Consider the following 23,060-nt stretch of genomic DNA (forward strand, 5'->3'; position numbering starts at 1 on the left):
ATCAGACATGTAATTTATACAAGGACCAGTAAAGCTGCTGAAATCTTACAGCAAAAAAACTCATTCAGACCTAGCAATGCCTCAACCTTCAGGCAAAGAGATAAAACAGACCTCACTTTAAAACCTCCTACTACACTGTATATATTACAGTATGTATTGCAAAAGGACTTATGTTACAGCTTCTGTTATTCAACCTTGAATGAATACAAGAACAAGACTCAAGCCTTCTTTGGTCAGAGTAATTTTTTTTTTTGCTCAGGGATTTGAGCAAAAATCAAAGCTCACTTTATCAGCTCTTCAGATCCATTTAGCAGCTCCTTTCCCCCTTTCTCTTTGAAGGCAGCTTTTTCTTTGCAGTGTCTTTTGCAGTCCCTCACTTGCCACTGTCCCTTTTGATGTCTGTGAGGAAAAGACAGGGCAGGGACCAGAGGACAAAAAGACAAACTGAATTCTGTGGACGGGGGGGGGGGGAAGCTTTTTTTCTTAACAGCTTCAATGAGAAATGAAAAAAAATATCAAAGTGTGAAGTTATCAGGTCACAAGGTAAAACACAAGTTTGTCAGTTATTGAAATAAATCTCATTGGCTTCATGTATGCATTGCATGGTCTTGAAAGTGACATGTTTAAGTGTTTAATTTATAGATTGAATTTTGGACATTCATTTATTCTTTTATATCTGTGTGAGGAGCATGGACTACATAGATATTACTCATTACCAGCATCTCAACTACCTGTGGCTTAAAATTACTTTATTGACCCAAAGAAAATTGGGTTGAACCTTTTCTGGTAGACCTCTTCATGGAGTTTGATTTCAGAATAGTGTTCAATATGTTTTTTTTTATTTTACAGCATTAGAAACAAGAGTCTTTTCCGTATTCGGTACAGTATCATTCTGCCCGTCACAAATGTTATTTCAGTATTTTTTTTTTGCCGGCCAATTCATATTATTATTTCCCCAGGCCATTCATTTAAAAATGCCTTTTATTTGATTGCTTCTCATTACTGTTTCATAGAGAGATTTTATTAATTCCCTCTAGAATTTGTTAAGATGTGTCTAGTCCGTTAATAGCACTTGGAGGAACCAGTGACATAAACTAATTAGAAGTAAAGAAATGCAGGGGGTGGAGATGCTAAGCTCTTTCATTAGTGAAATTCCTCACAGCTCTCATAGGAGGACTTTATCAGTTTAATTAGGATTCAGGTTTTTTTTGCCACAAACACCTCCTGCTTTACTCCGTTGAAAGAAAATAACCTTTAGTTATTATCATTAACACAAAGCTTTTGACTTCCTTGTACTGTTTGTTATATTGTATGTTTGCAAAATGTATGTGGACAAAATACAAAATATATAGTTTTTTTTTTTCCTTCAATTAAAAATAAGCCTTAAAGACAGAAGCTGCTCTGGAATTTGTAAAGATACATTCCCCAGGCTTTATGGGAATGCTGTACTATGTCAGGCTAAAACGAATGAACCTTTTTAGTCCATGTGGCAGAGAAGACTGTTAGACTGTTATTCTATAAAAGGGATTGACAAAGCCAACCCAATGGATTCCTTCAGAAGCACAAGAATGTGAAGCACAGGACTTCAGAAGAAGCATTTAAAATTGGGAATATCAGACACTTCTGTATTCAAAAGGTTGTATTAGTATAAAACATGAAGCTGATACCCTGGCTTCTTTCAAGAACCAGCTTTATGGGATCCTTAGATCAATGAACTACTAACTGCCAAACGGGCTAGATGGGCCTCCTCTACAACATACCCCCTCTTATGTTCTATAAGCAAGTCATCAATATGCTTCTTCTCTGTTTTCTTAATATTTAGTCAAATCATTTATCCTGAATGAGTTTTCAGACTTTGTCAACTACACTTCCAAATCGGTCTCCGTGCTCTAAAAACAAATTTGTATTTTCCAATTTTAAGATCACCCCTCCATGACTGAACCCTGTAGCCTTGGTAGGGCTGGCTAGTGTGGGAGTGAGCACACATGTGTATACAACCTTTCCCGTTCCTGGGGTTGCTGTTACCTGCAAAAAACAGAGTATTACTAACTCCTTGTGGCCATAGCCACTGGCTGCTGCTTATTTCTTGAGCAAAAATTTCACTAGTTCCTGAAGAACCCACAGTGCTTCTTAAAGCGGTCTAGCTCACTTTAAAATGAGACCCTGTATATCTAACACACCACTTAACTTCTAGTTGGTTTCCCACCTTGATGAAAGTGCTCAGCACGGAGCAAAAAGGACCAACAAACTTCCATTGCAAAGCAGAAGACGGTGGTAACTATGGAGAAAGCAAAGAGAACGAGGATGTGACAAGATTGTTGAACAAGCCAGTGATCACAACATCACCAGTGTGCCTGCAGTCATGCTCCAACTATTTGCCATTTTCCCTCCAGAGCTATAAATACCATTAATTAGCTCCTTTCTTCCAAGCATGGTGTAACATGTAAGTAACAGCACCATCTCCCAGCCCATCACCCGATTCCTACTTTCACATCTCATAGGACAACTATTAGTGCTTAGTAAGTGTTAGAAAGGACAGTCAGGCTATATAAGGAGTGTGAGCGATGTGTTCTAACTGAGCAAAGCTTTTGTAAAAATCGGACCTTTCTAATTATTAATCAGCTCCCGAGTGCATACCTTAAAAACCTAGCTGTTTCTGTTGTCTTGCAACTATTTCTCATTCATTTTGACTTTCACGTTCTGCAACCTTCATCTCTTGACAAAGCAAGAGAGCCAAAGAAAGGCAGAAAGGGAAATACCAGCAGTTTGAAAGGCCCATTTCTTTTTTCTTCGTATTTTTTTCGTGCCTTTCCGTGAACTCTTCATAGGCTATGGCAGAGCACAGCAGACGTCTCCCTCGTCCCCTTTCCCAACGGGACCTGAACTGGGATCCTTTCCGGGACTGGGCACAGCCCAGTCGCATTTTTGACCAGGACTTTGGGTTGCCCCCTTTCCTGGAGGAAGGAGATCTGAACTGGATCGACTGGGCGAGGAGACGGCTGTCTTCTTCCTGGCCAGCTTACTTGCGCTCACCCCTGTTTGCACCTTATTCATTGTATGAGCAAGCGGCCAGCAGCCCAAGCCTTCAGAGGCAACTGTGCGGAGGAGTATCTGAAGTCAGGACTGGGCCCGACTGCTGGAAAATCAGCCTGGATGTTAATCATTTCTCTCCAGAAGAAATTACCATCAAAACAAAAGAGGGCTACCTGGAAATAGCAGGTATCACTAACAACCTAGTCACTTTCCTTTGCTGTGCTCTCTCCCTTTTTACTTAAGGTTAGATGTAACGGTTTTTGTTAACACTAGTCTGTAGTTTACATGTCAATTTGAGTATATTTTTTTAAAAAGAGGGAGTGTGTTATCTGCATTTAAAGGAACTTGTCTTTTGTGTTCCTAACTTTCAGTAGTATGGGAACTGCCCACATATTCCTTGAACACCAGTTCAAACATCAGGAGCTGACTACACTAAGGAGATTTCACAGCATTCACGCTAGCTTGGGGAGTCCAACTGCTTTACACAAAAAGTATTTGATTCTGAATTCTACTCAGAGATAATTAATTGATGACTAATTCCTAGGCAAACATGAAGAAAGACAGGATGAACATGGATTTGTCTCCAGATGTTTTACAAGGAAGTATAAGTAAGTTAAGATTACTATTTGTCATAAGTTTAATGCAATTTAAATACTGAGATTTAATACCAAATACATTTGTTTCTCAACATAAGCCTTTGCACTTTACTTCTATGATTAGCAAGGTGTGCTTCAGTTTCATTGTGAAAATCATTTCTCAGGACAGCATTATTTATTATTTATTTTTCCTTCAATAACCTCTGCACTTCATGTTGGTTTTTCCATTTGTCATTATTGGAAATGAACACACAATAAGCAAGATGAGTCATGGACAAAACAATTAAGTGTGAATTAAGATACCATACTCTGAAAAACACGCTGTGCTTTTGATTCACAAATTTGTTCTGAGTCATGGGCAAGAGTCGTGCAATCCTGATGCCAACTGATTTTTGTGTGTTCAGCCTAAAGATGTCAATTTAAAATAATTTCAAAGCAATATCACAAAATATTCTACAATGCGTCTCATATAGAAAGTGGCAGTGAGCTGGGAAAAACTAATAATTTTACCAAAGCTGTTTCGTGACATTTTTTGCTGTTTACATGAACTCCATACATTGCAAACTCCTTGTCACTAAAACAGCCTTTTGATGTGATTCACCTGCTTGGTTCTGGCTCTTCTGATCACTATAGGATCCCCTCGAGTGTGGATCCTCAGAACATCAGCTCCTCCCTATCGCCCAGTGGCATCCTTTCTGTGGAAGCCCCTCTCCCCCAGCAAGCTGATGGAGCTCCAGTCGAGATTGTCATCCCTGTTCAGGTGAGGAAAGATCAAGGCACAGAGCAGCAACAAGTATGATGAGGATTTGTAAGGATTTATTCTGAATAAAATATTTATGATCACACAGCTGGCTCATGCCTTTTCCTGAAATAATTTTTAATTATCCATTCTCAGTGATTGCATATAAACTGTAGATTAACAAATCACTTGTCTTTTTATAAGTTCTGGCTCAGAAACAGCCTCCTTATCCCTATATACACTGTATTTTTTCACATTAATATTCATCCACATTCAAACACCTTTTTATAACAGCAGAAATTCCACATGTATATTGTTCCATCTTCGACTGTTTAGCCGTAATTTGTATTCAATGCTCACTTGTCAAAATCGGCTTGACACCTTAGAAGTTAGAGTAAACAATTAGCATGCTACGAAAAATGGATTGTTTTTGCTTGTAGGAACACATCATTTGAGATCCCTTCTTGATCTGACTAATTAATTAGGCTGTGTTTAACACAGTTGGATTGTGACCTCTATGGCAAATGATGGTTAAAATTTCTGAAGGGAGTCATTTTTGAATTTATATCTTTAGAACAATGTACTAAAATCATTGTTGCTGTTTCCCTACTGCAATTGTTTCTTCCAAAGAAAAATGTACTATTTCTATTACTATTTCTTTTCAACAAATCATCTCAAGGCCGTTTGTTGATCAAGCTGACCAAAATGCTGTTTGTACGTGGAATGTAAATGAAAGACAAAGCAAATTACTGTGCAGGTGGAGAGAAAAAAGGAAGCCCAGAAAGAGGAGGATGAAGTGGAGGGAGAGGACAGAGGCCACTTGCAACCCACTGAAGAGACTGAGGCACAGCACTATGTAGACACCGTGCCTGGAGCCAGGGCGGATCTGGAGCATGAACATGAAAGTGCATTACAAGAAAATGCCAATCAGAAACCACAACCACAATCAGAGCAGCAAGTTGCACCATTTGGTTCAGAGGAGGGTGTTCCTGTGCCGAGAGAACAGGGTGCCAGGATGGACGAAACCACCAGTGAAGAACCAGGGGTGCAAACTGGACTTCAGCAAGGTGCCACTGAAGAACCTGTGATGGAAACTCCAGCAACACCCGAGGAACCTCCTATAGAAGGACCGCAGCAGGATCCTGTCAAACCACAGGATTCCCTGTGCTCTGGACAAGTGGTCTCAGAGAAACAGGACACTGAGCAGCCTGAAGAGGCTAAAGAACGCACACAACATTCCTGATTCAATTTGCACTTACTAAATAGCAATGCTCTATATACCAGGTTGTCAGTGTCCATCTGTTTTGGACCTGCAGAAGTACAGTAATAAAGAAACTACACCAAACATTGTAAGACTTGTTATTTAGGAGTACTAATAAAGAACTGCAAGCAACACTTCAGCTTTTACTTGTGATTAATCTGTAGAAGAGAGAGAGATGACATACAGTACGTGCATTCACATTCAAATTTATGGAATTAAGCCAAACTGTTTATTAAGAGAATGTGCAGAGTTCATGGACAGATCTTTTCTTATGTTAAATTATTCTGTATTTTACAATCTTGAGCAGGATATGAATCCTTAGATCAGTATCACCAAATATGTACATATTGGCAGGAAGCATAAATGAGCTGTTCATCTTACTGTACATCTAGCAAGCCCCCAACAAGTATGTCATCCAATTATTACCACTCTACTGCAGCAATACATTATTTGATGTTCTCAACAATCTTCCAAACACAGAAATAAAACAAAGACAAAACAGACTGTGCAAGAGGTGTTGGGAGGTTTTATTGCTTAAACAAAGACATTCAGTGGCATTCCATTAAAAATAACAGTCAAGTAATTAGTCTGACTTTTTTTAAAGGCATTAATTAGTTCAGAAAAAAAACAATCAGGATCTCATATACAAATAGAAAAGCAAAAAAAAAACATTTTTGTAAGACCTCTATAAAAAAATTCACATAAATTGATCAACCCATGATTCTTTAAAAAAATGAATTATATACAGTTGGCAAAACTTCAATAAAAGCAGTTCGCACACAGTGGAATTGAAAAGCAGCATAAATCGAGTTTTATATACTTAATTCGTAATTGCTTGAATGCGTCCAGATTAAAACAGAGCACTCCAATAAATGAGGCTGATTTTCATGTTAATTAATAAGAAAGAAAGCTTGTTTACCATGAATTTGACCATAAACATCTCAAGTAGCCCAAACAACCTAAAATTCTTACAATTGCCGTTTTCTAAAAAGTGCACCTTTTGTCACCTTAGAAAGACAGTAATGCTTTATTTTGAGTGTCACCTAAAAAGGTCTATAGATGTGCAGAACGAAATTAGTGAGATGCTGCACATTTATATAGAGAAAAATGAAGCAGCCTCTCTCATTCTATCGAATGTAAATACACACATCATAGAACATCAGCTTTTGAGTTAATTTTAACTAAACATATGGAAAATCCTTACAGACTCAGAATGAAGCATTACTAATAATAGATCAGGCAGAGGAAATTGGACACTCAGGATTTCTGTGTCCACCTGGAGGCGGGCACATACAGAAAGCTGGTTAAAATGTGTTTTTTTGTCAATGTCCAACCGTGTAGGGATGATCCAGTAAGTGAACTGGGTTAATGAATTCACCATAGTTTGCCTGTTACAGCTAACTGTGTGGTGGTATTTGCTAATACTGTAATGTTATAGTAATATAATAGCTAGAAATATTTTGTATAATTCCTCTAGGGGCTGAACGAAGACAAGCATACCCATAGCCAATGTGACCCCATGTTCTGATGTACTCTAAAGTTCAAGAGGTGAAAATTTGCAAAGGTCAGAAAACCATTCTGTTGCACCCAACCCTTTCCATCAGATCTCTCAGGTTGGTTGTCCGCTTATGTTTGTTGACAGGGTTTCCACATCCCTTCTGAGGCCTTCTTTTACAGACGAGGACATTAAGCCACAGTTGTTTCCTGAGTTTTAAACTCGGTTTCCTCTCCCTCGTTCCCTGTGTAATCACTGCCAAAGAGGTAGTAGGGCGGGGTCTGAGGAGCTTCAATTATGAGAACTCCCTCCGGAGACAAGGAAGCGAAAACTGTGAGGGGATCCACATCTACAGGTATCCTAGAAAAAAAGTGAAGGGAAAAGATCGTATATGGAAACATACAGTGTCATGTCACTGTATCCTCAGTCTTCAGGGTACTGATACTGTCTTCTTTATAGGAATAAGAAATATTAGAGATATATGGAGGCCATATTTCCCATCTAGTACTTTTTGGTAGTGAGTAACTGATTACCAAATTGATCTGAGCATCTTCAGGTTCAGGAAACCAGATGATGGGCTTTGATGAAAAAAAAATGATGAAAAAGCCCCTGCAGTTCTCAGCTTTAAAAGTACTTCCCTGTAGTTTCCACTTATTTCTTATGGTTTATGTTTCAGTATTTTCCTCACTTTCTTAGTCCAGTCCTTTATGGTTAGACATAAGTTGACTAAGATAATCTAACCATTTTCCCAAACTGGCCAGCCGATTAGAGGCTGATAAGATAAGATAAGATCTAAGATAAGACTCCTATCAGTGAGGCCTACAAGTGAAAGAGATCAGAGACCTCATACAGTACGTTTGATATGACTATAAAGGTTAAGAGCAGACGCCATGCAGGAGAATATTTCTCACATAATCTACAGGATTTATATTTATGCATTTTACTGCTTTAAAAGTTGCCATAGTTCCCTGATTTCCACATTGAGTGACATCTGATCCTGAAAATCAGATTCCAGCTTTTTGCTGATAAATCTAGATACAGTATTAATGTTTGAGGTGAAATCAGATGTAATGTATAACCTACACCACAACTGCTCCTAGAAAGATCTAAAACCACACTAACATAAGTTTTCTGGTATTGGATAATGACTCTACACTACACAATTTGACATATTAAATTCGAACAAGCTAAGGTTTTAACAAATACAGCTGTGTGTACCATTTGTATAAAATCTATTCTCTTTTCATTTGAGTAGATGTGCTTTTTTTAAAAAAAAAGAAGCAGAAAGCATTTTTTTTTCAAATACAGCTCCCCTAAAGAATGTCCGATGGTGTGCAGAAGGGTCCTACTTTGAAAAAGATCTTTCTAGTCGAAACAGCTGAGCAGTGTGTGCCAAGTCTTTGTCAAGTGCCATTACCTAATAAGGACTTGCTCAAGTTTCCAGAAAAGCTGCCAAGCTGTCTAGTGCTTAAACAAACTCCCAAGCCATTTCATATATCATACCAACATTCTACTTCATTAACATGGTCCCTCTAAAATCCACACTGATAGCTAATTGGCTACAAAACACAGATTCTATTTCTCTCCCTTTCGTGAGCGAAAAATAAAATAAAGATAAGCACTGCACCTTACACTGAATACTTTTTAGTTGCAAAAATACTGCAGTCAAACATCACCTTTAGAGCATCAAAGCTTCACATACCGTATCTTATTATTTCAGACACTGCTATGACCTTATATGTATCCTGCAGTAGGGTTTGTTTACTGCATGCTGCAGCTTCTCTCACTCAGATTGATTTTGTGAAATTGCCAGAAAGCATCCAAGTTTGGGGTGGGGGAATCTGATACTGTAGCAGCACGAAAACAAGTAACAGAAGCATCTAAACAATGACTGAAACGGATTTTTCTAAGCATTGCATTTTCTAAAAAAACAGAATAAAAGGTTTGAACACAAAGATCTACCTATTTAGAAGCATAACAAGTTGGGAAAACAAAATTAATACATGTCATGCATTTATATATCCCATCAGAGACACTCATTGATTCTAAAGCATCACTTTAGTTTAGTATGGACAGTAATATGAATACCAATAGCTGTTTCACTGTGTATCATTATTAATTTATCTTTCATATATCTAACTTGGTCCTCCTCAATTTGATGTTTTTTTTAAACATTTTCCCAGTCATGCTTTGCATCTCAATGTTTTAGGGATGTGTCAAACTCTGGAGGAAGCAGGATGTGCTCTGCAGATAAGCCCAGAAGACCTAGCACTACTTTGCCAAAATGAGATGTGAAATGTTCCTGACCATTGTAATATATGAAGAACTCTAGTGAGGGTCAGAAAGGTATTAATCAGTGGACAGGAAATTAACAATGTTGAGATGATACCCTAGGGCCATCCCTGTAGTACTGATTAGCATTACTTTTGTAAAGGAACGGGTAAAAGTGTATTCCATGCTGAAAAGAAAAGCGACACAATGTTTCGGCTGTGGGGCCTTCTTCAGTTTCATTCCATACTAATCTTTTCAGAATGGAATAAAACTTTACCTGTTCCCTTGCAGCCTACACATGCTGATGCAGCTCCCTACTTGAATTACTTCTGTAATGTCTGTGGACTGGTTAGAAAGTTAGTTGGTTTAATGGTTTAATGTAATTGACATTATTTTTCAAGAAAGAGATTTAAGCACCCAACTTAATCACCTCTAAAACCATTCATTGGCATCAGTACATTAAAATAATGTTACTATTTTATGTGGATTGACTAGTCAAAATCCAAAGGCAAAAGAATTGATTATGGAAAATATTGTTGTTATGATAACAAAGAGGCAGTCCAGTGCAATGAACTGATTGAACTGAAGCACATAAGCACTAGAATTGGTCTTGTGGGATATTTAAGGTCAATGCGGAATACTTACTGGATTTTCTTAGTGAAATTTTTGGAAACAATGCTCCCCTCTTCCTGCTTTTCTTCATGCTTGCCTACACACAGAAAAAAACATAATTACAAGTTAATAAAACTCGAGAGACTCCAACTTTAACATTTTAACTATTTTAAAGTCATTTTAAAGTCAAATGTAATGTTTAACATGTTAAATATAAATTAATTGTTGTTTTGGCCAGTATGTAATTATTATTTTGTTTTCCTATAGATGATTATACAGTATTGGCAATCAACAATCCTGTTTACCATTAATATGATTTTTTTCTTCCCATAATTACAATGATAATCTGCTGCTGTCTTTGACACAATGTAGCCAAGCAGTTGATTGAAAGAAGTGCAGTGTTGAGCTCATACATAATAAAATGATGTTCTCTTTTTATTACAAATTGGTTAAAGCTGAAATTTAATTAATGAATTGAATGAATAGATTTTCACATGTGTATTCTTTTTTCACATCATTTATGTTAAAACAACTATTTAATGTAATACAATAGTTTACAACGTGTTCATTCATTATGCATTTTCCAGGGCCACACAAATGAGCAGGACAAAAAAAACCTAATAAATTAATACATTTTAAAACCTTTCACTTAATCGATCCATGATGCCTCATCTTTATGGTTTCCAGTGGCTGCAGCTCATTAAAGAGAGCTCACTCAGAGACCTAATGAAAATGAGACCCATGTGTTTCACACGAATGGTGTTGGCTTGGTATGAAATAAAGTTTGGCTGAAATGGTTCTTTGAGCCCTTTGTAATGGCAGAAGAGCTCTTGGCTGGGTAGCCGTTCCTTTTGAAAAAAAAAATTCCTAACCCATTCCTGATCAACTTTCCCAATGTTCAACCTCAAGAGTGATTCTCTCTACAAAAACATCTGTTTTCTCATGCAGAGAGAATGACAAAGCCAAACAGGTTTTTAGCACTTAAATCTGCTCCATATGGGTTCTTAAAAATGAATCTGTTTTGGTCCCTAATCTGTGTCCTAATCTTTTGTCTTGTCTGTATGGTGTTTGCATATGATAGTGAGTCTAAAATTCTAGTGTATTCTACAAACACATTTTCCTTGAACTAGGTACATTTTAAATTTTTACCAAAAAATGTTGAGGTAATGAATGCTGTGCAATATTAAATTCTACATGATAAAATTCTGATATTGTTTAACATCTGCATAGGGTTTGTGTATCAATAAAGAACTCTCGTGCTTCTTCATTTATACTCTGTGTCAGGTTTTCCTAATCCAATTCCCTGATTTTTCATTTATTTAAAATATTGAATATTAAAATTATTTAAAATGTTTGTTTAGAGTAATGGGAGACTGCATTTTCCAAGAAGGTAATGTCTATAGTTCCCAAAAGCAAAAAAAAAAGCCACTACAATATTTAGGTAATTAATATTCAAACAAGCCACGAAACAGCATTATTCCTAAATTGTTCATTGCCTCAGTTACTATAACCCTCCAAGAGCATATACTGTATTCCCACTGGTTAAGGGGAATTTTGGGAATTTAAAACCAAAAGTAATCACTACTTCATTGCTGCATATACTCATATAAATTTAACCATTAAAGGAAACCATCACTCTGTTGTAACTCCAACAGATATGCATTGTTAGAAAAAACTGCACTAACACGTGGAATATGTTTTTTTATTGGCTTCTTCATATGCAACATCATTGTTGATCGCTTAGTGCCATTTCAATCCACAGTAGCCATAGATATTACTACCACTGTAGCTGCTCTTTAAATGTTGAAACAGTTGCACAAGTTCTGAAGGTCTTTACTGTACAGTGAACCAGATCAAGTCAAAAAAGATATCGCAGCTTTAGAAAGAATTCAAAATGAAAATGGGTGATTCCTCATCTTGATAGACACATAAACAAATAAAATCTCTTTGGTCTAGAACAAAGGACATTGGCATGAGAGTTGATCTATAAATATAATATCCTCAGGTTTATAGTTAGTGTCCACCTGAGGGGACAGTTTCAGACTCAGTAGTGAAGATGAGAAACGGGGTCACAAAACGAAATTAAGTAGGGGTGGATAATACAAAGCCCTTTTTTATACAAAGAGTTGGGTATATCTGAAACAGTTTTCCTGCCAGGAGGCTGAAGTCGAAGCTCTGTACTGCTCCAGGAGAAAGGCTGAAGGAAATTTGACATTTACTTGACTACTAAAGTACCACATGAGCAGAATGGACCGAATGTCTCCTCCTCTTTGCAACCTTTCTTATATAACCCAGCCTGTGACCCAGCTCATGATTTCATTCAGCAGCTGTTTGTTTTTGTCCATCTGTTGCTCCTAAATGTCAGAGCAGCCCCACCCCTCCCTTAGCCAAGTTATTTGCAATCCTAAACCCTCAGAGGCATCTTAGATCGCAGAAAGAACTAGATCAAGCTCCTAAAGAGAAAGGATTCAGGACACAAGCTGTTTTCTGTGGTGATTTCATCCCCTCACTGGCATGACATATATTAAATACCAGAACATTTTTGTCACACATTTTTCCTTTCAGTGTTTTATTAAACATTCTTTTGTAGCCACCTTATCTGCCAAGGGGAAATAGTGATCTCATAATATTTCAACCATTTTAACAACTGTGCGAATTGTGAAAAATCAGTATTTACTGTTTACAACACAGACCTTGGAGAAACACTGAATTTTGCTAATGCTTTGAAAATATTCCAAAATATTGGCATGACACAGAGTAGTTTTTCTAATGATGTTCATCTACTTTTTATGGCACTGCCACCTACTCTATGTACTTAATAGAATGAGGTCTGGTATAAGGAAGAGATTTCACCACAGAGATTTTATCTGGGATATCAAGAATATGAACTGACAACTTGCTTTGTGCTTTTGGGACTATATTTCAGACCTCCACTATAGTTTTAAAGAATTAAGCTGCAAAATCCTTCTTCTTTTAAATACACATATATACATATTTTCACCAACCTTTTCCAAACTTATTTCCAAAAATCAACAGTGAAGAGCTTTTCAAAGATAGATTAAGAAGCAAACTGTTTTAGTTTTATCATGAAAAAAACCCCCAATAAAATCCTTCAATAAAGACACAGGCCTAATGATCCTCTAACAATATTGTATTACTCAAATTTCTTTTATACGAATTGGGGTAGGGCAAAAAAAGTTATTACATTTGTATCTCGCCAGTTTCGAGCAACACAAGTATCGGACTGTAATGGCAGTGGGGCAGACAATGGATTAAGATTCGTAAAATTGTCTCCGTTTTACAATACTGCACAGCTGAGCAAGCCACCAGGAATCCTGGCAGGTGTAGCAGCGCGGGGAACTAAGTTTTTAATCGCAAATAGCGAATCACAAGTCTCAGCAATTCGCATCGTTCTGTCAAGTACGTATGGTTAAAAACATTGGCTGTAAATTAAGAAGATTAAATTTAGAGTCAATGCAAAGGGTAAGGAAAGAATAGAAAGCCACTTTATGCTTGTGCGCAAGTAGATTTGTCACTCTGATTTTACAACCTTCCCAGCAATGAACGTTACATTACTGCTATAGCAAGATTAAATAACGAAAAGCAAAAAGGCATAAATGACTATTATTAGGAAAAGCCGCAAGACTCAGCAGAACTAAAAAAAATCATTTATACAGAGAGGCAGAATATATCATGTATAGGTGCATAATTGCGCTGTAAAGTAGCGACAAAAGTACAACCTTCCTAAGGCTGTGAAGCTTTCTTTAGGGTATCTGCAGCTACTACGCTGAATTCTTTACTAGACTGTATTATTATTTAGGCAAAACAAGTCCGTCTTTATATTGAAGCATCTTTGGTATTCATTGCACATGTTTCTCAGCTTTCTGCTTACTTACCCGACACTTCTACAAATCCATCTTTGGTTTTTACGTTCAGCTCCTCGGGTTTAAAGTTGTGCACGTTGACGCACACTTTCCACGGCTCCCCTCTGGCCACAGGCGCACTGCGAGGTTCGCTGTACCTCGAGCTGTACGTGGGAGGGGTACCCGTGGATGAGCGAGAGAACCCGGACCGCAGAGTGCCCGGCCAAGCAGAGCTTAGTCGGGGTCGAACCCAGTCAGGCCAGTCCATTGACAGGTCATCCGAAAAAGGGCTCATTCCAAAATCGTCATCCAGGAACCGGGAGCTAAGCGACTGATCTCTGAATGGGTCTCTTGGAGTCCTCTGCCTGCTTCCAGTAGTATAAAAGTGTCCATCCGCCATTCTTCCCAAACTTGGTGATTGTACCAAACTCGTGAACTTTTTGCTATTTTACTTAGTTATTTAGTCTTAAACGTAAAATGGACGTTGACCAGCTACGTCTTATTGTAACCCCGTTACTTCTTTAAAAAAACTTTTCAACGTTTTACTGCTTTTATTCCTGTTTAATGTACAGCTGCACAAAAATATCAGATCAGTCAGATGACCTTTTCTATTGATCCCCTTTAACTCAAACACGGACAAAACGAAAACCTATTTTCCAACAAAACTTTTCTGCATCGAAGATCACTCTTGTGCTTTCAGAAAGTTTTCTGGAAACACCAACCCACTTCCTTCGGCTTTATATAGTGGGGTTTCCCGACTCAGATTCCCTCTGTCACCGGGGCTATGACTGGATCATGAAATATCTTTACCAGAAGGCATGTCGTGTAACAGCTGACGTTTCCTAGGGACTATGAAGTGATTACGCTCTCTGTCCAAATTTAGTTGTGCACCTTGTGTCAGGCTTCCAGAACAACCATCGCTCAGCAGATTAGCCCACCCCCATGGCATCTCATTAGCTTTTAAATAGAAATGAACTCAAGGTTGCGACAGAGAGGGCGCCGTATGAGAGAGAGAGCAACATGATGTCACTATCCCCAAAAAAGTCATCAACTCATCTGTAATACACGACGTTAGAATATACTGTATATAAATTATAGATGCTCTTAAGATCACTTTACCTCATTTAAATTTTCTTATCGAGTTGTTTTAGGATACATTGCTAAAATCTTTGGGTATGTAGGTCTTCTTCTTTCCTCAACAGTGAAATGTAGCTGTTTAAAAAGGGATCTGAATTATCAGCGCTAGTGATTCAAAGGTGCTATTCTTGACTTAGACGATTTGGCCTCACTGCTTATGTAAAATAATTGGTTTTACTGTAGGTTTTTAAATGAAAGAATTAAACACATTCTTTCTGTATGCATAACAAACCTTGAATAGATGCAAAGCTACATTGCCTTTTTGCATACAGTAGTTCCCCAGTGCTGTACCATATGCAAAAAGGTTCAGTTAATTTACAGGAGCACTCTGTGTGTATTTTCAGCAATGCACTAAAAGGAAAGCCTACTGGTTACATCAGCACTGTTTGCTAGATTCCCTGAAATCTCCGTTATGAAATGAATTTCAAATGAAACAATGGGCTTGTGCTCTCTAGGTTGTATAATTGGCTATCTGTTAAAATAGTTCACAAAAATAACCCAGGTCCTTGGATGACACTTGGAGATGTAAGTTTTCCATTTTCTTGTCATCATTTGGTCAACTGTAATCAAAACAAACTCAGGAACTCTCGCAAATGATGTGAAGGTGCAAGGCAAAGTGTTGTTTCAGATAGTCTTTATTTAGGACGTTTTGTTTTACAGGCTCACAAATTAAATCCAAGAGGAAGACTGATTTTATGAAGGGTATTTCATATGTCCAAATGAAGAATATTCAGGTTAGTGGGAGATTGGTACCAATAGGTATAAACAGTTTCAAATTGAGCTCAAAATGACATGTAATAAGTGCATTGGGAGTTTGTGACATTTTTGGTCCTCACAGGGTTTTGTTTTTGAAACATTTAGGCATTTGAAGTGTAAATGGCTATATATGTAGCCATTCTGCTTTTAGAATATGTATCAATGGGCTGTTTGGAACAACAGTTGTTGTAAGTATACAGCAGCAGTGTCCATTAGCCTAGAGATCTGGGCTTTCATAAATGACTGGAGAATACTTGATGTTTTTGGTATAATTTAACTGTACATCATTTTAAAATAAGTGGATGGATTGTTCTTTGTTAGGTTCTTACTGTTCTCCAGTCTTGACAATGATCACCATCATTTTTGTTTTTCCTTCTGTTCTTTTTGAGTTCCTAAGCATTTCAAACCTTCATAGTGAGCGAATCTTATTTCAAACGCTGAATGAATTGTTCTCTCAGAAATGTAATTTGAAGAAATTGACATTAAATCTGTTTCGTAGACAGTTGCTTGCCTTCTGCTATGAAAATGCAAGCGCAGATACTGTATCTACAGAGCTTCTAAAAAGGACGAGACTTCTCTGACAAAATAGTATGATCCTGTAGTGCAAAAAAAGATTCACAATTCAAGAGAGACATCATGACAAATAAACTTTTCAGAGGATGGCATAAGACCTATGTGGCCACACCCACAAAACAAAATTTGTTTTTCTTTTGCTTACTTAGATATATTGACGCATATTTACAGAACATTGAATATACAGTATTCCAGCAAGTTTTTTTGAATGTCAAACACTCTTGGAGAATCATAGAAAATAAACTTACACATCAAAAACAGTAGATCCCTTGACATCAATGTAGATTGTTTTCTGTTGCTTTTCCTACTACTTCTTTTAAATAGGTTACAGTAAATAACTAGAATTCCATAACAACCTCAGCCACCCCTTCATATTTACAATGCATAGAGAACATACCATTATTTCCATGCCTTTTCTGATTCTCATTCTGGTACATCTCCATTTTCAAAGTAGACCTTGCACATTCTGAGAAAAGGGAAACATTTAAAAACCATGTACAGTATTTCAGGAATGCAGATGATACATGTTTTTTTTTTCTTGAGAATGAATATCAGACAGGCTAAACCTTGTTCTTCTTCTTCACAGCCTACAGTACATAACCAGTTAAGCTTGGCAACATTCACTTATGTGCTAGGAGTGAACATCAAATATTTAAATAACATTGCTGATGGATTTCTATCAGGCTACAAAAACATGATCAGGAATACCCAAGCCTCCCTCTTCCATATATAATATTATATATGATATATAATCCACATTAGTGCATTGAAGAACACACTTGTCTACTATATAAATAACAGCAAAAATAATCAAACACAATAACATAGAAAAAATAAATAATTGCTGTAAGAAACATGAACATAAAATAAATACATAAATAAATAATTTGTAAACTTCATTGCAGCTGGAACCGAAACAGAGCCATAGCATACAAAAATATGTGCATAGTACTATTGAAAATGAACCACTAGAGCATATTTCCTTTAAAAATGTTCCCATTCTAAAATAAATGCCACCAATGCTAATTTAGAAGCATGGGACTTTGTTTTTTCTGCTCTTTAAAGATCTTAAATAAATAATTGAACACAAGAAGTATAGAACATAATACCTGAAACCAACGGTCAGTGCCAAACTGGAACCCAACACAAAAAGCTATTCATACAATAAAAATTAAATAAAAATAAAACATCACACTGATATTTGCACAGATTTTTGCACAGTTGATGTACAAAAGTATTCTCAGGAATTTAAATAAAAGATAAAACTAAAATAAAAGTAATGAATAATATGATGATTTTGTTATAATCAGTTGACAATATTATCTTAAAACAATAAAGGTACATTTCATTAAACAAGTATGCATTTAATTACATGCCATGTATTGACATTAAAATATAAGTCTTTGTCTGTAGTGTTCTTTGAAATTCATCATTATTTGCACCCTGTAGGTGCACCTGCCTTCAATCATAAATTAATTTCTTTAGCGCCATGAAACATTATACATAAGACAGTTCCCTAGGTATAGGGAACTTAGTTATAATCCTTAAAAATGGAAGCTGTGTTAATCTCACCATAAAACAACTCCTTAAACATTTTTCAATTTAAAATTTCCCACTCCATTAGTGTTTAGTAACATACAAATAGCTGTGTGACCTCTCTGCTCTTGCGTAATAGAACAGAATTCTATGATGTTTAAATCAATAAAAAATATAGGGTAATGTAATTTTACATATTCTATTTCTTGTAACTCCCAAACTGCACGTTAGTGGAATTAAGTATGCATATCTTTATTGTTGAATGCACTCTCAGAGTTCAAAGCTTATGTGCAATTTATTCTGTTTGATGTTTTCTCTGATATCATTTATCTCTATATGTAAGCTTAAACAACTGTCATATGTGGCAGTTTGCCTGCAGAGGTAAATAGAATGTTGTTTCAGCACTACGTAGTGTATATTAAATTTTTACATAACAATACATTACATGTGTTTGACAGTAACCTGTGCGTATATGCACCCAATCCCTTAATATCACGTTCATTATGATATGGATGTTACAAGCAGCTACCACCAGAGCAACCAAAATATGGCCAACATTATGTGTGGTGTCATCTCCAGCCAGCATTCAATTACCACATTTCAGGCATCTTTCCAACCTCAAGCCACACACTTCCTTCAAACAACAACTCCTTCCTGCAGGAGACATCACAAATAGGTAGTCTAGGGAGAAATGTTACCATAACAGGCTACACCTACTATGAGACCCCTTTTAGGTGCATACGTTACCCTCTGTATAGCTGCAATATAAATATAAAAAAATCCAGACTACTTTCAAAGTGTTTTAACAAATTATCATCAAATGCTGGTTGAAAGAGCTATCATTTCCAAGGAAGTGATTAAAAAAATATCATAGTTTGCTGGTGCTGTAAAAAACATTTTTAATTGATCATTTCTAGGGTTCTTATTACTGGGCTTTAAAGACGAATTAGTCTAGATTCACTATAGAAACTTTAAAAATTCAAAACTACACACAAACAGTACATTTGAGAAATGGGGAAAATGATATTCTCAAAACACCTGTGACACTACCCTTGTGTAGTTTACTTTAAAAAGATGTATGTCTGATGTATAAGATAGCAGTTTAAAACGTGTGTCTATTATTTTAAAAATCTGCACCGACTGCCCTTTTCCGGTACATATTGTAAGATTTTCAGCTCCTACAGCTCCTACAGGCTTCAGTAATAAGCATGCGCAATGCTAATTTGACAAGTGCCAAGGAGTGTTGGAGTGGATGGTTGAAAAAAGGACAAAAGACACTGACAAGAGCATCTGTGATATAGCTGTCCTAATCCGGTCTGGACCATTGCTGGATTTGGTCTCATTCCTACAAGCAGATTCACATATGTAAGGAACGGATCTGAAGTATCTCTTTTCCCATTATGAGGAGGATCTCATGAAAAGCTTGCAACCTTTTTGAAACGCAGCTGCAGATGAGTGTCAGTAGAGCAGCATGAAACTCCAGCAGTGCAGTGACCGCCTACAGTCCCTTTTTATACAGCCAATCGCATAACATTGACACCACTTTCCTAACAAGCACTCTTTGACAAGAAACTCAGGGGACTATAAAACATCAGTGTTATTCTCTGGTTGACTGTTGATTGCAGAAAGCATATGGAAAAATCGATTCTCATCCCCAGAGGCCCAGCGACATCTCTCTGAAGCTGGACCTGACATTATCCCACTTTCCCGTCAAAATGCGGGCCTGCCTAACGCGCAGGCGGGGAACTAGCGTCGCACTCTGCCATAGCTGCCCACAGAGTCGTAACTCCGGCTGCGACTGCTCCGGTGGCTCCGGCCGAGGGTACTCCAGGAAGGGCTGCGGCTGTGGCTCCTGTAGGTGGAATAGCTCCGACTCCGGCTCTTGCTTCGACTCCGGGCGCGGGAGCGGTCTCGAGAGAAGGCGCTGCGCCAGGAGGAGCAGCTGCTGGAGCGGCTGCTGGAGGAAGGGCTGGGGCGGTAGTAAGGAATGGGCCTCTTCCGGGCACTGTGGGGGGGGCAAGAGAAGCAAGAGCTGACAAGTCCTCCATTCGGGACCACACACTTCTTCCAGCATTAGATATTGTACGATTGAAGTGACGTTTTCTTTTTAAATGGAAGTGAATGAAGTGAAAGATTAGTTTTGCTGCTAGGAACCCCCCCCCCCAACAAAAATCAAAAACACCCAAAATTATACTGTATTATACTGTAGAATGACCCATTAAAATACTGTATAAAACTGAGTCTTTAACTATCAGGGCAGCAGTATTTTAAGTTATAATGGTAATGTCTTGTATTTATATAGTGCTTTTCATCCCCAAGGATCCCAAAATGTATTACCCATAGGAGGGGAAGGATTTAATTCACCAATGATATCCAGTACCCTCCTGTGGCCCAACTATGCAGCAGATCAGGTGGGGTTAGACTTTGGTTTATCAGTTTAATTCAGGGGGATTATAAGGAAGTTCAGATCGCGTACAAGCCCAGTATGGAATTTTACCAGCACGCTGGGATATTTTGTGCATGTGACGTAACCGCAAGGGATGAAGAATGTAAGCATGCAAACAGACCCGGCACAAACCTGGTGATTCTCCGTGCTTCCAAGTGGCTGGGAGAATCTCTCCTCCGTTTCCTCAGTGGCGAGTAAGATCTGCGCCTCCGTCGCTCCCTCGCCCGCTTGGACTCTTTCTCGCACGAGCTGTACTTCTTGTGCTCTCGTTCCCTTTCCCGATCCCTCGTGTGGGACACAAACAGGTGAGATTAAAACTCTTTCCTGATCATCTTATTGGAAAATTAAAACACATGCCCTGTGCTGAATGTAGTATTTTCTATTATTGCATTCTCAGCAATGCTACTTGAATGTAAATTTGCCAGTTAATTCATACAGTTGCATTGCAGGTGTTCAGTGCACTAAATAGTTTTTTTGCTACTGTAAATCCACCAATGTTTCAATGAATCTAAAGTTAGCTTTATCTACATTTATTCACAGACATGGCTCATAAAGATTTGTATACTACACATGAATAAATCACAAAATCTTGCAATAATACTATTCATCACCTAGATAGATTTTTGTCTTCCAGTAAGGGGAGTTATTTCTTCTAGTTTATATCATCTTAGTCACCAGTACATCTATGCAAGCAATAGGCCATTTATCAATCATGAAGCTTTTACATTCTACCTTGGATCTATTACAATGTCAATTTGCTAGCAGGCTGTGTTGAGAATGCCCTTTACCTGTCTGGGCTGTATCTGGAGTAGCTGGGGCTCCTGCTAGATCTGGAACTCTGTGATCTCCTCCAACTCGATTTCACAGAGTAGCTAGGTGACCGGGAATAAGACCTTCAGTGAAGGGGAAAGGGAGGAAACCGAGTAAGGCTAACACATGAAGTAAGACGTTTTAGGCAAGTAAGGTAACCCTGATTCACTGTTACTGGTTTAACAAGGTTGCACATATTGAATTGTCACACATGGAGTGTGGGTGTGGTACAAATCCCCGCTGAACTTTGTGTTATACAGTCACAAACTCACCTTTTTCCTGAGGACAGGGACCTGCTCCGGGAGTAGCGAGGTGAGGAGTGCGAGGAGTGGCTGGAACTCCGGGAGCTGCAGCTTCTGCTCCGGCTGCTTCTAGACCTCATCCTTGAGCAACCTCTGGGTAGGTGTGTCTGGGATGGGGAATTCCCCGATGGCTTGTGTTCATCCACTGCTGCTGTCCCCAAGCTTGGCGACATGAGCTCCCTGCAATGTTTGCAGCGGTATTGAAGTTAAAATATTATTGAACATGTTGTTTCACATACCTTCACAGGGTGAGACACTCCCAGTCAAATGTGTAAACTCTCTGAGCGGCAGACAATGCATGGTTGGACTGAGGAGCATGAAACAGACTTCCTTCACCTTCCATCTTATTGAAAACAGGTGGAACCAATGGAACATGCAGTTCAATCCCACACGCCATTAACCTCATCGTAACGTCAACTGAATGTAATCTTGCATGAAAAATGGAATGGGATTGGGCTGCACACATTGCAGGACCTTGTAGAATAAATGTCATTTTCCTGCTCCAGCTGTTCAGTCCCAACCTGTGGTTTGTTGGGGAATTCTAAAACTTTGACCTGTGAATATGTGTATCACTGCCATGTTAATGTAGACCTCCATCACATGGCCCGTACTAAAAGACATTTATTTGGAAACATGAATTATGCTGCTTCAGATTATACCATTGTGCAATTTTTAGTGCGATAAACAAAAGTCCAAACGATCAGCTTGCTTTCTTCCTTGATGTGGAAAAATAAGACTGACAAGATTGCACACCATAAATTTCATATGGTGAAATGTCAATGTCTTAGTATAAACAACACAAACTAGCATTGCAGCATGGTATTTTCTGTCTTGGAATGTTACAATTAGGTCATGGGATCTCTGTTTCTAAACTGGAGACAGGATGAATGAAATATACAATAATATAGTAAGTAGACTGGGATGAAAGAACTAAAAATAAATATTGCAATCCTTTATTATCAGATATTCAGGGGTGCTGAGATACGTACAGTGTTTGAAAAGTGACCAACTTCAGGTCATGGCAGGTATAAAATACTTTAACCACGAGATTGAAGACATTAAAGATACGCTTACTGTGATTGCTTGAACAAAGAAATTGTTGCAATTTCAATGTCCATACAGGACATAGCACATAACTGGTACATACTGTAGATTGTACATAGACATCTGTCTTTTAAATTAACATTTTGTCAGTAAACTACAATAGTCACACATACAAAAGTGGAATGGCATGAGTGGACTCACCTTTTAGTTTTCCCATTCACAAGACCGTTAGGTGGTGAGGTTCCCAAAGTCAATGTCTTACACACAGACGAGTAACTGGTGATAGAATTCCCTGAATCAGAGGCATTATCGGCATCAGTGAACCTCAGTTTTTTGGGGGAAGGTAACTCTACTTGATACAAGCTTTTTTTCTCTTCATCGCCCTCTGACCTTGCCAAGCCTGTTTTTGTAGATGGCGGAGAGGATGTATCATTTCCAGAGTCATAATCCTGTGGCCCTTTATTCTGATGGGACAGGATGTCATGGTTGATTTCCTTTGTGGTAAATAGGTCAGCTCCAGACCCTGACTGCGTAATCTGCAAACAGAAACACAGGACCTGTTGCTTTACTGGAAAGAGACGGTGTT

At 38.0% G+C, this 23,060-nt stretch overlaps 3 protein-coding genes across 3 annotated transcripts in view; 1 reads left to right on the top strand and 2 right to left on the bottom strand.

Moving 5' to 3' along the window:
- Positions 1 to 2,831: 2,831 nt before the first annotated feature.
- LOC148818971 (heat shock protein beta-1) lies at positions 2,832 to 5,611 on the top strand. The gene is made up of 4 exons (XM_088935922.1): positions 2,832 to 3,219; positions 3,578 to 3,641; positions 4,263 to 4,389; positions 5,126 to 5,611. Exons 1-4 carry the CDS (start codon positions 2,832 to 2,834, stop codon positions 5,609 to 5,611), a joined length of 1,065 nt encoding a protein of 354 aa, XP_088792048.1.
- Positions 5,612 to 6,129: 518 nt separating this feature from the next.
- On the bottom strand, positions 6,130 to 14,723 carry hspb8 (heat shock protein family B (small) member 8). Its single transcript, XM_088935923.1, has 3 exons — positions 13,904 to 14,723; positions 10,041 to 10,104; positions 6,130 to 7,484 (listed from the first exon to the last, which is right to left on the bottom strand). The coding sequence occupies exons 1-3, from the start codon at positions 14,268 to 14,270 to the stop codon at positions 7,316 to 7,318; spliced, it is 600 nt and encodes a 199-aa protein (XP_088792049.1). The 5' UTR covers positions 14,271 to 14,723; the 3' UTR covers positions 6,130 to 7,315.
- A 901-nt stretch (positions 14,724 to 15,624) lies between these two features.
- Positions 15,625 to 23,060, bottom strand: part of srrm4 (serine/arginine repetitive matrix 4) — a 65,230-nt gene continuing 57,794 nt past the window's right edge. The window contains exons 9-13 of the mRNA XM_088935998.1: positions 22,676 to 23,010; positions 21,401 to 21,610; positions 21,107 to 21,211; positions 20,451 to 20,603; positions 15,625 to 19,877 (exon numbers count right to left, since the gene is read on the bottom strand). Coding sequence (XP_088792124.1) covers positions 19,619 to 19,877; positions 20,451 to 20,603; positions 21,107 to 21,211; positions 21,401 to 21,610; positions 22,676 to 23,010 — 1,062 coding nt within the window. The 3' untranslated portion in view covers positions 15,625 to 19,618. The remainder of the gene's footprint in view (positions 19,878 to 20,450; positions 20,604 to 21,106; positions 21,212 to 21,400; positions 21,611 to 22,675; positions 23,011 to 23,060) is intronic.

Source organism: Atractosteus spatula, chromosome 17 (assembly GCF_055471065.1).
Source record: "Atractosteus spatula isolate fAtrSpa1 chromosome 17, fAtrSpa1.hap1, whole genome shotgun sequence".
NCBI classification, from domain to species: domain Eukaryota; kingdom Metazoa; phylum Chordata; class Actinopteri; order Semionotiformes; family Lepisosteidae; genus Atractosteus; species Atractosteus spatula.